General features: G+C 45.9%; 1 protein-coding gene across 1 annotated transcript in view; it reads left to right on the top strand.

The window, feature by feature from the left end:
- Positions 1-15,260, top strand: part of aco2 (aconitase 2, mitochondrial) — a 78,345-nt gene extending 63,085 nt beyond the window's left edge. Inside the window, exons 13-18 of the mRNA XM_070861654.1 lie at positions 715-837; positions 3,590-3,745; positions 5,352-5,543; positions 6,558-6,690; positions 8,872-8,993; positions 14,666-15,260. Of these exons, the coding sequence (XP_070717755.1) occupies positions 715-837; positions 3,590-3,745; positions 5,352-5,543; positions 6,558-6,690; positions 8,872-8,993; positions 14,666-14,800 (861 nt within the window). The 3' untranslated portion in view covers positions 14,801-15,260. The remainder of the gene's footprint in view (positions 1-714; positions 838-3,589; positions 3,746-5,351; positions 5,544-6,557; positions 6,691-8,871; positions 8,994-14,665) is intronic.
- The last annotated feature ends 354 nt before the right edge of the window (positions 15,261-15,614 follow it).

The following is a 15,614-nucleotide window of genomic DNA, read 5'->3' on the forward strand; positions in this document are numbered from 1 at the left end:
TTGCTGGGCCATTTCAGAGGGCAGTTAAGAGTCAAACACATTGCTGTGGGTCTGGGGTCACATATAGGCAAGACTGGGTAAGGACGGCAGATTTCCTTCCCTAAAGGATATTGGTGAACCAGATGGGTTTTTATGCCAAACCGGTAGTTTCATGGTCACCATTGCTGGCACTAGCTTTAATGTTTTAACACTACCGTCAAAGCCTCCCTGATAAAGTGCAACATCCCCACCGACACCTGGAGTCCCTGGCCAAAGACCGCCCTAAGTGGAGGAAGTGCATCCGGGGGCGGGGGGGGGGGGGCGCTGAGCACCTCGTGTCTTATTGCCGAGAGCATGCAGAAATCAAGCGCAGGCAGCGGAAAGAGCGTGCGGCAAACCAGTCCCACCCACCCTTCCCTTCAATGGCTATCTGTCCCACCTGTGACGGAGACTGTGGCTCTCGTATTGGACTGTTCAGTCACCTAAGGACTCTTTTTTTTTTAAAGAGTGGAAACAAGTCTTCTGTGATTCCGAGGGACTGCCTATGATGATGATGATTAACTACCTTCCTATCCCCACAGATGTTGTGTTTCCAGCATTTGCTGTAAATTACTGTTGTTGTTATGATGTATTAATCTTGTGACCCCTCTCCCCCCATTTAACATTAAAGGCCAGTGGAATGCTGTCGGGACAGTGCTGCCATCAGGTTGATAATGATTATGATTGTGTCCTCAGATTGTCACCGCCTTTGCCATCGCTGGCACTCTGAAATTTGACCCCGAGCGCGACTCACTGACTGGAGCTGATGGGAAGAAGTTCAAACTGACCCCACCGAATGCTGAGGAGCTGCCAAGCAAGGTATGTGGCAATGTGACACTCTCTGACAGACAATCTAGCAAGCAAAGTGGTGAATTTGTTCATCAAAAGCATATCTTTTACACTGCAGCAGATCCTGTTTACGTGCTCACGTGTGGTAATGCAATCTTCCCCCATTTTATGAAACCTTAACTGAAATAAGGACATAAGAATTAGGAGCAGGAGTAGGCCATGGAGCGCCTCGTGTCTGCTCTGCCATTCAATAAGATCATGGCTGTTCTTCTACTTTAACTCCACTTTCCCATCCTACTCCTATAATCCCTTGATTTCCATAGTGTCCAAAAATCTATCGATCTCTTTCTTAAATATACTCAATATCCCAGCCTCCACATCCCTCTGGGGTAGAGAATTCCACAGATTCACCACCTGCTGAGTGAAGAAGTTCTTCCTCATCTCTGTCTTAAATGGCCGACCCCTTATCCTGAGACTATGCCCCCTGGTTCTAGACCCTCTAGCCAGGGGAAGCAATCTCTCAGCATCTAACGTGGTGGGAGGGCGAAAGGCTCGAGTGCTGAGATGAGGTTTTTCCCCATCATTTTTACACTATTATTCTCTGCCCAACCCACCCAAATCAGTTGTTTCATAGAGACAAGGTTAATCCCAAGAGAAGGAGCTAAAATTAGAGCGACGGTTCCTCAGGTCTTGGCTGACTCATTTGCCTAAACAACAAAAATCAACACTTCAAAGTAATTAATTTACATGATGCACTTTGTGATGAGACAGTGCGTATATATTTTTTTAAAGAAAGACTTGCATTTCACAATCTCAGGACATCCCAAAGCGGTTTACAGCCAATTAAGTACTTTTGAAGTGTAAACATTGTTGTAATGTAGGAAACGTGGCAGCCAATTTGCGCACAGCAAGCTCCCATAAACAGCAATGTGATAATGACCAGATAATCTGTTTTTTTTTTTGTTATGTTGATTGAGAGATAAATATTAGCCAGGACTCCGGAGATATCAACCCTGCTCTTCTTTGAAATAGTGTCGGGGGATCTTTTACATCCACCTGAGGGCGGACGGGGCCTCCGTTTAATGATCTTCTGAGTGTTACCTTCTGAGTGTTACCCACTGAACCACAGCTGACAGTACAATAGGGAGGTTGTGAAGTCTCGCTCATTGAATGGTCAGTTTGTGATTTCTCGGAGGTGTGCAATTCTGTGTGTCTTGTAATCACACTCCGATATTTCACTGTAAACCTTTCAGCCAGTCACCCACCACGATAGCAGGATCTCCATTATCCGGTACAACTGAAGGGCCCCGGATGGATAATGGAAACCAGTGAATAACTGAGGGTCCTCAATGTTTGATATTTCACCTATGTTACAGACACATGGAAATGAAAACATGTACAATGACAGCAGCAAAAGAAATGTGCCGTTTTATTCACCAAGGAAATGAAACACAAAAACAAAAGCTGTGCCCTGAGGTTTGGCGCTGTGGAACTTCCAGTGAATATTATTTTCGGATGCAAACAATTGCACAAGACTCAGACAAACCGTTTAATATCTGCAATGATAAGAGTGAAATAAAGAACTTCGTGTCAGCTGTGGCTCAGTGGGCAGCACTCTTGCATCTGAGTCAGAAGGTTGTGGGTTCCAGTCCCACTCCAAAGACTTGAGCACATAAATCCAGGCTGACACACCAGTGCAGTGCTAAGGGAGTGTTGCACTGTCGGAGGAGCTGTCTTTCAGATGAGACGTTAAACCGAGGCCCTGTCTGCTCTTTCAGGGGGATGTAAAAGATCCCAGGACACTATTATGAAAAAGAGCAGGGGAATTATCCCCGGTGTCCTGGCCAATATTTATCCCTCAATCAACAAAACAAAAAAAAACATGATCTGGTCATTATCACATTGCTGTTTGTGGGAGCTTGCTTTTGTGCAAATTGGCTGCCGTTTTTCCCACATTACAACAGTGACTACACTTCAAAGTACTTCATTGGCTGTAAAGTGCTTTGAGGCATCTGGTGGTCATGTAAGGCGCTATATAAACGCTAACCTAGTTGTTGATATATGTTTGGATATATTTAAGAGGGAGTTAGATATGACCCTTACGGCTAAAGGGATCAAGGGATATGGAAAGAAATCAGGAAAGGGGTACTGAGGGAATGATCAGCCATGATGTTATTGAATGGTGGTGCAGGCTCGAAGGGCCAAATGGCCTACTCCTGCACCTATTTTCTGTTTTAAGTCTTTCTTTCTGATCAGATTAAATCTGCATACTTACTTATGATAAATTAAGGCTTTATATCCGTTTTGGAGATTGCTACAGCAACGGTCACTGGTTACTCAGTTGGTGATTACGCTTCTCATTTAAAACTGAGCAATAAGCTTAGGATGTTTGATCTTTTCTGGGTTACCTGGCCCCTCTCGGGGAGGTGGTAGAAGTAGTAAAATTGCCTCAATGATCCTGGGCTAGCGAATGGATTCTCGCTTCTGATTGCTGTCCAGTGACCTTTGCTGGGCAATGCAAATATGGATCTTGGCCAAGGAAAGGATCGGCCGCACCAGTGATGCCCCTCTGGTTGACATTCACTATCTAAGCTTAACCATAGAAGTACGGCTTCTTGAGCGCAGTAGCTACCTGTATCTGTCTGGTTCCTGTGGAACCATACCCAACAAGATCCTTTAGGGGATGAGGGGAAAAATTGGTGGAGGGGTTGGGGAGAAGAAATTATTATTGCTGTGGAATAGACTGCAAGGTTGCTGTGAATTCTTTATTTCCATCTTGAAGGGCTTTGATCCTGGTCAGGACACGTACCAATACCCACCGAAAGACACTAAGGGCATTAATTTGAACGTGAACCCAAAGAGCAATCGGCTGCAGCTGTTGACGCCATTTGACGTGTGGAACAAGAAAGACTTGGAGGACATGCAAGTCCTGATCAAGGTCGGTTGTAGATTGTTTGTGCTTTGGGAAAACTCGCTTGGGTCTGTCCCTGCATCAAATTTAGGCGAATGGGTCTGATGGCAATGTGCTTTGGATACCTAATATGTAATTGGCAGGCCTGACACCTGGGTGGCTTGTATTGAGTTGTGCTGAGTTAGTTGGCCTCAACCAGCGCAGTGCTGCAGACATTCAAGCTTGTGCTTTCCCAATATGGGCTGCATCCCGAGCAGGGCCGCGGAGATGCCCTCTGAATCACAGCCGACCCTCCAGCCCCCAGATCTGGAGGCGGGCCAAAATGAATTGCGGCAGGTCTCGCATTGAGAGCGATTGCACAGGCCCCTCTCCGAGGGGAAAGCAAAATCATCTGCGGCCTCCTCCGCCAGCCTTCGAACACTGGGCACCAGGGCCCAACAGGCGGACCAGATGTCCAGTGTTCAAGCAGAGCCGTCATTGTATGTAATCTGGTTTGCGTGTCCCTCAGCACATTTCTGGCTCCGGATGTGCCAGAGAACTGGAGGGACCTGGAACGTGCCAGGCACATTGGGGGTAAGTGGTCGTTGAGGCAGAGTGCCAGTGGGTTGCTGCCACCCATGCAACCATATAGCAGCAAGTTGGCATCTTCAGGATAGAAGGCTTGCTTGTATGCATGAGTGTACATTATTTATTTCAGCTTGCTGATCATGCAGGTTTTTTTCATTCCGAGATCATTCTGTAATTTGAATATATTTGAGCCATTTTGCGTTGCCTTTGGGACCACATCAGCTTAACAAAATGGAAGCCTTCTCTCTCTCTTTCTCTAGTTGTAAACTTCCTCAGTGAAGTTTTGGACAGAATTGACACAATTCTTGATGGACATGAGTCCACAGCGCACTTACTGCCTGTGAGTTGATGTTAATTGGCGTAAAGTTTCATAAAGATAGTACCAATTATGAGAGGCCTAGATGGTGCATAGAAAGGACCTATTTACCTTTAGTAGAGGGGACAATAACCAGGGGGCATCTACTTGAAGTAATTGGTAGAAGGATTAGTGGGGAGTTGAGGAGAAATCTTTTTCACCGAGGGTGGTGGGGGTGTGGAACTCGTTGAAAGGGTGGTAGAGACAGAAACCCTCACCACATTTAAGAAGTACTTGGATGTGCTCTTGAAGTGCGGTAACCTACAAGGTTACGGACCAAGAGCTGGAAAGTGGGATTAGGCTGGGTAGCTCTTTGTCGGCTGGCACAGACACCATGGTCCAAAATGCCGCCCTCCTCTGCTGTAAATTTCTATGATTCTAAGGACCACAGGCCTTTAGTGCTATGGGATATGAGAGAGAAAAAAATGGTTCATATTGGTGCATTATAGAGGATTGCTATTCTACAGCTGTAGTAAGAGTAGAGAAGAGTGTCTCTACACTACATGTGGGAGTGATCGATGCCAGAAAAAGTGGAGGAAGTGCTCCATTCTTCATCTAGGGATCCTTCCCCTTGATGGCACAGCTTTGGTCTCCAGCCCTCTAATTGGAAATCTTGTGCGTAAATGTTGGAACACTCGTGGCTTCTAATTATTGATCTGTGGGTTAGTTACACTATTATTTCCTATTGTGATTGGTTTTGCTTTATTTTAGGTGAAGGGCAAATGTACCACTGATCACATATCTGCTGCTGGGCCTTGGCTGAAGTTCCGTGGCCACTTGGACAACATTTCAAATAACCTGCTCATCGGTGCCGTTAATATTGAGAATGACGCAGTGAATCAGGTCAAAAACCAGATAAGCAACCAGTATGGGCCTGTGCCAGACACTGCACGTGCTTACAAGGTGAGTGAGTGTGCAACAGGAGAGAATTGTGCAGCTTCCCTGATTTCTTCGTGGGTCAATCCACGGGTTTCCTTGTCTTTTGGCTGGTCCATGTTGGACAGCAATAGATGGTTATGCAATCGGTCTCCGTGCCCTGCTGAAAAGTGCTAGTCTGGTGGCGACGGAATTGGGCGTGACTTTGTTACCTCTGGACTTGACCATTCCAACGCACTCCTGACCGACCTCCCACATTCTACCCTTGAGGTCATCCAAAACTCTGCCGCCCGTGTCCTAACTTGCACCAAGACCTGCTCGCCCATCTTCCCTGTCCTCTCTCATTGGCTCCTGGTTAAGCAGTGCGTCAATTTTAAAATTTTCATCCTTGTTTTCAAATCCCACCATGGCCTTGCCGCTCCCTATCTGTGTAGCCCCACATTCCCCCGAGATCTCTATGCTCTGCCAATTCTGACCCCTCTCCTCCTTTTAAGACGCTCCTCAAAACCTACCTCTTTGACCAAGCTTTTGGACATCTGCCCTAACATCTCATGTGGTTCAGTGTCACATTTTGTTTGATAATCACTCCCGTGAAGCAACTTGAGACATTTTACTACATTAAAGGCACTATATAAATGTAAGTTGTTGTTGATATCGACCTCCGTCACTTGCCTGCATTCGATATCTAGGCTTGCGCATGACCTGGTCGAAGTATCAGAGAGCATCTCCACCCCAGGAAGTGCTGTTGCTTCCAGGAGATTGGGAAGGGCAGCTAAAGGGACAGAATTGGTCATGAGTCTATTTTAGGGTTGCCAACTCTCCAGGATTGCCCTGGAAGCTCCAGGAATTAAGACACTGTTGTGATAAACCAGGGTGAGAACATTAGTTGTGAAAGTATTGCAGGATGGGAGAAAGAAAGGCTGTTTGACCTGGCGGGGCGGAGGCGGGAGGTCATGTGATGAAACCTCCAGGAATGCAACCAACCAGAGTTGGCAACCCTAGAACAGAGTGAAGTGTAAAGCTGTTTTTCCTTTCCCCCAGAAACAAGGCATCAACTGGGTGGTGGTCGGTGATGAGAACTATGGGGAGGGCTCCAGCAGAGAGCATGCTGCCCTCGAGCCTCGGCATCTAGGAGGTCGCGCCATCATTGTCAAGAGCTTCGCTCGAATTCACGGTAGGTGTATGTTGTGGAAATTGAAATTTCATGTCAGAGATACCGTCTACTCACATTCAAACAGAATGAATTATGCTATAATTTGAATTTAGTGTCAATTACAGCAGAGGGGGAATTTAGTGAATTGGTGACTTGGAACGAAGAGGAGTGATTTAGTTAAGTGGGCCGGGGTATCTCCAATTGAATGATCTATCGCACTTTCCCTGTGTGGAATCATGGCTGCTTCAATCATCTGCAACTGCAGGTATATCGGGAATTGCTGAATCGCAGGGATTCGCTCATTCATCTGTTGTTTTTGCATTTCTAAGTTACCTATCCTTGCGTTGGGAGGAACGTTGTTCTCAAGGTCTTTCAAAACCAAGGCCAATAGACCAAACCCTAGAGAGACTCGAACTGATGGACTCACTGCGTGTGGACCCTCCGATCAGTGTCCAGTACCCTCATTTATCTGAAACTGATGTGGTCCCTGGTTAGAAGTGTTATTTTTTGGCCACCTGGATATAGAAAACCCATCTCTCTGCTTTAAAGTCAGCAAACTGGTGAGAACTCCATGAGCTAACTTCCATTTGCCTGATGTAGAGCACACAACCTCTCCTCGTATGAACACTCCTCACTTGCCTGACTCAGAGATTAGGGACAGGTTGGCAAAAGTCAAGGCTTGGGTGCCACCCCATCCCACCCCAAGGCTGCATGAGCTGCTGTTGGAGTTTAATTGCACAACGTATCAGCACAGCTTCTCATTGCTTGTCCAGCGAGGACAACCTCACCCATTATGACATTGGCTTGTAAGGTTACGTGGAGCTGAGTGAGACAATTTCTAGTCCTAGGAAGGAACATAGGAACAGGAGTAGGCCAATTAGCCTCTCGATCCTGTTCTGCCGTTCAATGAGATCATGGATGATCTGTGACTTAACTCCATATACCTGCCTTTGCCTCATATCTTTTAATACCGTTGGTTAAAAGATAACAAAAATCTATCAATCTCCGATTTTAAATTGACAATTGATCTAGCATCAACTTTCATTTGCGGAAGAGAGTTCCAAACTTTCTACCATCCTTTGTGTGTAACTTTTAGACCATGCCCCCTAATCGTAGACGCCCAACCAGCAGAAATAGTTTCTCTCTATTTACCCTATCTGTTCTCCTTAATATCTTGAAATATAATATAAGCCTCAGTGGTAGAATCAAATGGGGCTAAAAGGGTAGAATTATGAGGACAGGTTGCATAGACTCAGCTTGTATTCCCTTGAGTATAAAAGATTAAGAGATAAAAAGATAAGACTTGGATTTATATAGCGCATTTGTCGACCATCAGACGTCACAAAGCGCTTTACAGCCAATGAAGTACTTTTGGAATGTAGTCACTGTTGTAATGTAGGAAATGCGGCAGACAACTTGCGCACAGCAAGCTCCCACAAACGGCAATGTGATGATGGCCAGCTAATCTGTTTATTTTTGTTATGATTGAGAGATAAATATTTGCCAGACACCCGGGGATAAGTCTCCATCTCTTCAAAATAGTGTCATGAGAGCAGATGGGGCCTCGGTTTAACGTCTCATCTGAAAGACAGCACCTCCGACACTGCAGCACTGCATTGGAGTGTCTGCCTAGATTTTTTTTTGGATCCGGTTATTTGCACTGTTTCTGGCTGATTGGCACTCCATTATCACATGACCTGATTGCTCCTGGAGGATAAGCCACACCCAGATGTTTCTCATGTGTGGAACTGCCCAGCCCAAGTTCTGAGTGACTTCGCAAAGTGTAATTCGAGCCATTCTGACTTCAGAACTCCCCTGCAAGCAGTCACAGAGAGGATAGAGCTCACAGCAAAAGCTTCCCAAATCCATGATCCAACCCGTGTATGCCTCCCCCAGCCGAAATTCCTGACCTTACCTGCCTCCCCCCACCATAGATGGGGCATTGTGTAAACCCATAATCTTCTGTCTTGGAGGCAAGGGTCCTACCCACTGAGCCACAGCTGACACTCCCATTTTAACCTCGATTAGATCATTTAGTATGGGGCATGGAACCCACAAACTTCTGACTGAGGGCAGAGTGCTACCAGGTGAGGCAAGCTGACTTGTCTCCACTGCAGTTCAATCCTTATATCAGTGGTGAGCTTCACTCTTCAATATACATAAAAGAAAAATATCAATGTGAACTCTGTGCTTTCTTTGCAGAAACCAACCTCAAGAAGCAAGGCCTACTGCCTCTGACTTTCAACAGTCCTGCTGATTACGACAAGGTGCAGTCAGATGATAAAGTCTCCATCCTTGGGCTGAAGGAATTTGCCCCTGGAAAGGTACTCGAGTGGAGTTGTGCTTCTTTCTGCCTGGAGCTCACTCGGGAGCTTCGTACTGTAAATTTCTCAAGACCGTACAAGTTGAGGACAAGAAAGATCATTCATCCCATGGAAGACCATCCCGCTCTTTATAGTATCCAGCTGTCCCAAAACTTTATCAGTTATTCAGGAAAGCAGTTTGTCTTAATATCTGGTTTTAAACTTACTCTCTCCTAATTTAAATTTATGTCCTATGGCCCTACTCTCCCAGTTTACTTTAACATTCTGGCTTTACCTTATCATATTGCTGTTTGTGGGAGCTTGCTGTGCACATATTGGTTGCCACATTTTCCACATAACAGTGACTACACTCCAAAAATAATTAATTGGTTGTAAAGCGCTTTGATCTGTCCAGTGGTCATGAAAGACGCTATAGAAATCCAAGTCTTTTTCTTTTACCAGCATCATTTCACATTTCCAACTAATGAGCATTTACAAAGCCATGCACATTTGTCTGCTCTGCAGACCAGGAGCCTGGGCTGGCAAAACTGAGCCAGATCCCTCTTGTAATGTGCAGGCTTCTTCTGTCCTGTATAACACCCGAGTCATCCCTTCAGAGAATCGTAGAACTTTACGGCACAGAATGAGGCTATTAAGTCCATCGTGTCTGAGCTGGACGAAAAAGAGGCTAACCCGCCTAATCCCAGCTCTTGGTCCGTAGCCCTGTAGATTATGGCACCTGAAGTGCATATCCAAGTACCTTTTTAAATGTGGTGAGGGTTTCTGCCTCTACCACCCTTTCGGGCAGTGAGTTCCAGACTCCCACCAACCTCTGGGTGAAAAAAGTTCTCCTCAACTCTTCTCTAAACCTTCTTCTACCATCTGCTTTAAATCTCTGGCCCGTGGTTGTTGACCTCTTTGGTTAGTTTTCGCCTGTCTGTTGCGGAACAGCTTTTGCACTCCAAGGACACGTGCTCGCTATTGGACCTGTAGGTCTTGTTAACACCTAGTCTGAATTTAAGAAGGCCTGAGAACTGGTGGTTATAACCCCAGCAGCAGTGGGTCCCATATTCACACACTTTTTCTCTTGAGCAAACAAGCTAACTCTACTCCTAGTTAAAGTCAGACATCACAAATATAACACCATGTATGGATGCTGCAAGTATTCAAAGTAGCCTTGCTGGTTCTTTCTGTTCGTAGCTCCAAGTTGGGGAAACGTCGGATAGAAAATGGGTCGCATCGTGCCTGTTTAACAGATGCCTTCCTAAGGCCTGAATGTCTAGGTCATCAGATCCACATTGGTTCGTTCATGTTCGAAATTAAAAGCCAAATTTATTTTTCAATTGGAAGAAATTTCAGCTTGGGAATTTTCTATCGCTTTTTTAAAAAATTGAGACGCCTAAGGGGAGGGCCAAGACCTTTAGACACCATCCAGGAAGAGCAGTGCAAGAAAGATAGTGCAGGGGTCCCCTGTGGTCATCCCCCTGCAAAACAGATACACTGCTTTGAGTACTGTTGGGGAGGATGACTCATCAGGGGAGAGCAGCAGCAGCCAAGTTCATGGCACCGTAGGTGGCTCTGCTGGAAAGGAGGGCAGGAAAAAGAGTGGGAGCGCGATAGTGATAGGGGATTCGATGGTGAGGGGAATAGATGGGCGTTTCTGCGGACGCAACTGAGACTCCAGGATGGTATGTTGCCTCCCTGGTGCAAGGGTCAAGGATGTCTCAGAGCGGGTGCAGGACATTCTGAAATGGGAGGGAGAACAGCCAGTTGTCGTGGTGCACATTGGTACCAACGACATAGGTTAAAAAAAAAGGGATGAGGTCCTACGAAAAGAATTTAAGGAGCTAGGAGCTAAATTTAAAAAGTAGGACCTCAAAAGTAGTAATCTCGGGATTGCTACCAGTGCCACGTGCTAGTCAGAGTAGGAATCGCAGGATAGCGCAGATGAATACATGGCTTGAGCAGTGGTGCAACAGGGAGGGATTCAAATTCTTGGGGCATTGGAACCGGTTCTGGGGGAGGTGGGACCAGTACAAACCGGACGGTCTGCACCTGGGCAGGTCCCGAACCAATGTCCTAGGGGGAGTGTTTGCTAGTGCTGTTGGGGAGGAGTTAAACTAATATTGCAGGGGGATGGGAACCTATACAGGGAGACAGAGGGAGACAAAAATGAGGCAAAAGCAAAAGACAGAAAGGAGATGAGGAAAAGTGGAGGGCAGAGAAACCCAAGGCAAAGAACAAAAAGGGCCACTGTACAGCAAAATTCTAAAAGGACAAAGGGTGTTAAAAAAGCAAGCCTGAAGGCTTTGTGTCTTAATGCAAGGAGTATCCGCAATAAGGTGGATGAATTAACTGTGCAAATAGATGTTAACAAATATGATGTGATTGGGATTACGGAGACGTGGCTCCAGGATGATCAGGGCTGGGAACTCAACATCCAGGGGTATTCAACATTCAGGAAGGATAGAATAAAGGGAAAAGGAGGTGGGGTAGCATTGCTGGTTAAAGAGGAGATTAATGCAATAGTTAGGAAAGACATTAGCTTGGATGATGTGGAATCTATATGGGTAGAGCTGCAGAACACTAAAGGGCAAAAATCGTTAGTGGGAGTTGTGTACAGACCTCCAAACAGTAGTAGTGATGTTGGGGAGGGCATCAAACAGGAAATTAGGAGTGCATGCAATAAAGGTGCAGCAGTTATAATGGGTGACTTTAATATGCACATAGATTGGGCTAGCCAAACTGGAAGCAATACGGTGGAGGAGGATTTCCTGGAATGCATAAGGGATGGTTTTCTAGACCAATATGTCGAGGAACCAACTAGGGGGGAGGCCATCTTAGACTGGGTGTTGTGTAATGAGAGAGGATTAATTAGCAATCTCATTGTGCGAGGCCCCTTGGGGAAGAGTGACCATAATATGGTGGAATTCTGCATTAGGATGGAGAATGAAACAGTTAATTCAAAGACCATGGTCCAGAACTTAAAGAAGGGTAACTTTGAAGGTATGAGGCATGAATTGGCTAAGATAGATTGGCTAATGATACTTAAGGGGTTGACTGTGGATGGGCAATGGCAGACATTTAGAGACCGCATGGATGAACTCCAACAATTGTACATTCCTGTCTGGCGTAAAAATAAAAAAGGGAAGGTGGCTCAACCGTGGCTATCTAGGGAAATCAGGGATAGTATTAAAGCCAAGGAAATGGCATACAAATTGGCCAGAAATAGCAGCGAACCTGGGGACTGGGAGAAATTTAGAACTCAGCAGAGGAGGACAAAGGGTTTGATTAGGGCAGGGAAAATGGAGTACGAGAAGAAGCTTGCAGGGAACATTAAGGCGGATTGCAAAAGTTTCTATAGGTATGTAAAGAGAAAAAGGTTAGTAAAGACAAACGTAGGTCCCCTGCAGTCAGAATCAGGGGAAGTCATAACGGGGAACAAAGAAATGGCAGACCAATTGAACAAGTACTTTGGTTCAGTATTCACTAAGGAGGACACAAACAACCTTCCGGATATAAAAGTGGTCAGAGGGTCTATTAAGGAGGAGGAACTGAGGGAAATCCTTATTAGTCGGGAAATTGTGTTGGGGAAATTGATGGGATTGAAGGCCGATAAATCCCCAGGGCCTGATGGACTGCATCCCAGAGTACTTAAGGAGGTGGCCTTGGAAATAGCGGATGCATTGACAGTCATTTTCCAACATTCCATTGACTCTGGATCAGTTCCTATCGAGTGGAGGGTAGCCAATGTAACCCCACTTTTTAAAAAAAGAGGGAGAGAGAAAGCAGGGAATTATAGACCGGTCAGCCTGACCTCAGTAGTGGGTAAAATGATGGAATCAATTATTAAGGATGTCATAGCAGCGCATTTGGAAAATGGTGACATGATAGGTCCAAGTCAGCATGGATTTGTGAAAGGGAGATCATGCTTGACAAATCTTCTGGAATTTTTTGAGGATGTTTCCAATAAAGTGGACAAAGGAGTACCAGTTGATGTGGTATATTTGGACTTTCAGAAGGCTTTCGACAAGGTCCCACACAGGAGATTAATGTGCAAAGTTAAAGCACATGGGATTGGGGGTAGTGTGCTGACGTGGATTGAGAACTGGTTGTCAGACAGGAAGCAAAGAGTAGGAGTAAATGGGTACTTTTCGGAATGGCAGGCAGTGACTAGTGGGGTACCGCAGGGTTCTGTGCTGGGGCCCCAGCTGTTTACATTGTACATTAATGTTTTAGACGAGGGGATTAAATGTTGTATCTCCAAATTTGCGGATGACACCAAGTTGGGTGGCAGTGTGAGCTGCGAGGAGGATGCTATGAGGCTACAGAGTGACTTGGATAGGTTAGGTGAGTGGGCAAATGCGTGGCAGATGAAGTATAATGTGGATAAATGTGAGGTTATCCACTTTGGTGGTAAAAACAGAGAGACAGACTATTATCTGAATGGTGACAGATTAGGAAAAGGGAAGGTGCAACGAGACCTGGGTGTCATGGTACATCAGTCATTGAAGGTTGGCATGCAGGTGGTTAAGAAAGCAAATGGCATGTTGGCCTTCATAGCGAGGGGATTTGAGTACAGGGGCAGGGAGGTGTTGCTACAGTTGTACAGGGCCTTGGTGAGGCCACACCTGGAGTATTGTGTACAGTTTTGGTCTCCTAACTTGAGGAAGGACATACTTGCTATTGAGGGAGTGCAGCGAAGATTCACCAGACTGATTCCCGGGATGGTGGGACTGACCTATCAAGAAAGACTGGATCAACTGGGCTTGTATTCACTGGAGTTCAGAAGAGTGAGAGGGGACCTCATAGAAACGTTTAAAATTCTGACGGGTTTGGACAGGTTGGATGAAGGAAGAATGTTCCCAATGTTGGAAGTCCAGAATCAGGGGTCACAGTCTGAGGATAAGGGGTAAGCCATTTAGGACCGAGATAAGGAGAAACTTCTTCACCCAGAGAGTGGTGAACCTGTGGAATTCTCTACCACAGAAAGTTGTTGAGGCCAATTCACTAAATATATTCAAAAGGGAGTTAGATGAAGTCCTTACTACTCGGGGGATCAAGGGGTATGGCGTGAAAGCAGGAAGTGGGTACTGAAGTTTCATGTTCAGCCATGAACTCATTGAATGGCGGTGCAGGCTAGAAGGGCTGAATGGCCTGCTCCTGCACCTATTTTCTATGTTTCTATGTTGGAGAGAAGATGAGAGAAATTAAATAGTTGGGGGTTAGGTGAAGTTGGACTTGGATTTTACAAAACCCTGTAGCTTTTAGGAGGGAAAGACGACTGAATTGCATAGCATTTACAGCACACACAAACAGGCCATTCAGCCCAACTGGTCCATGCCAGTGTTTATGCTCCACACAAGCCTCCACCCACCTTATCGCATCTCGCTCTATAAGGAGGAGGTAGTTCTACAGTTTTTGATATCTTGGGGACTACGTTACAGTAGGAGAAGGTGCAGGGTGTGCACGAGGGTGTAAAATGGAGGAGGTGTGTGCAGGGATGAGGGAGAGGAAAGATCAGAAGCACAACGACCTCCAAGTAATGATAACAGTATCTGCACTAGCCCTGGCACATTGCTGGGCATCTGCAGTGCGCACTCGATTCACTTACCCCACCACCTAATTTGACGTTAATATTTTCTGCAGTCGGGTCTCATTTTTCTTTGTTCTTTCTCCTCGTCCTCTTTCAGCCTCTCACTTGTATTCTTAAGCACAAGGACGGCAGCCAGGATACAATCCAGCTCAACCACAGCTTCAACGAGGGCCAAATTAAATGGTTCCAAGCCGGCAGCGCGCTCAACAGGATGAAGCAACTGCAGGAGTGAAGCCACCTGCTCCCGGAAGGCAAGGGAAAGGGGGTCTGTGTTTCCAAGGACATGATTGTACTAATGTAGCTATTGCTCGGTCTTGACCCACCACCACCTCACCCTCCAGCCATCAGTACCGTGACATTCAGCTGTTGTGCACAGTCCAGTCTGATTTTCAGACATCTTCTTTGGACAATCTACAGTTTGCCTGTCTTAGTGATTGTTTTTAAATATAAACTCGTTCATCGTCTCCTACCTCGGCGTGAAGTGAATGGAGTCTAATTTCTGTGGTCCTCTTAGATGCTATTTATTTTTATTTTATGTAAATTTGTTTTGCCCCTCTGCCAGGAGAAACCAAATAACAGAGTCTGCTTCCTTTCAGTGTTTCAAGATGTCGCCAATCAAGTAACATTTGGTTCATGTGGTTTTCAAAAAAAAAACCACAACTGACTTAATAAAATCTGGAAATTGAAACTTGTTCTCGTGAGGGCTGCTGGTCTCTATAGGAGGTGTGTATGGTGGTACTGTATATCAGGATATCTAGCTAAGGAGCCTGTGAGGACTGGTAAATGACAGCCGGTCTCTTTTTGGAGGTATGTGTAGTATTGCTTTCCAACATGTTTTTTTTTGTCAATGGCAAGTCTGGCTTTCATTACCCATCCCTAGTTTCCCTTGAGCACCACTGCAGTCCGCACAGTGAAGGTGCTCTCACAGTGCTGGAAAGCGAGTTCCAGGATGTTGGCCCAGTGACGGCGAGATATGTCCACGTTAGGTTTGGTGTGTGACTTGGAGGTGATGGCGTTCCCATGCACCTGCTGCCCTTGTCCTCCTA

This window comes from Pristiophorus japonicus, chromosome 19 (genome assembly GCF_044704955.1).
Source record: "Pristiophorus japonicus isolate sPriJap1 chromosome 19, sPriJap1.hap1, whole genome shotgun sequence".
NCBI lineage: Eukaryota > Metazoa > Chordata > Chondrichthyes > Pristiophoridae > Pristiophorus > Pristiophorus japonicus.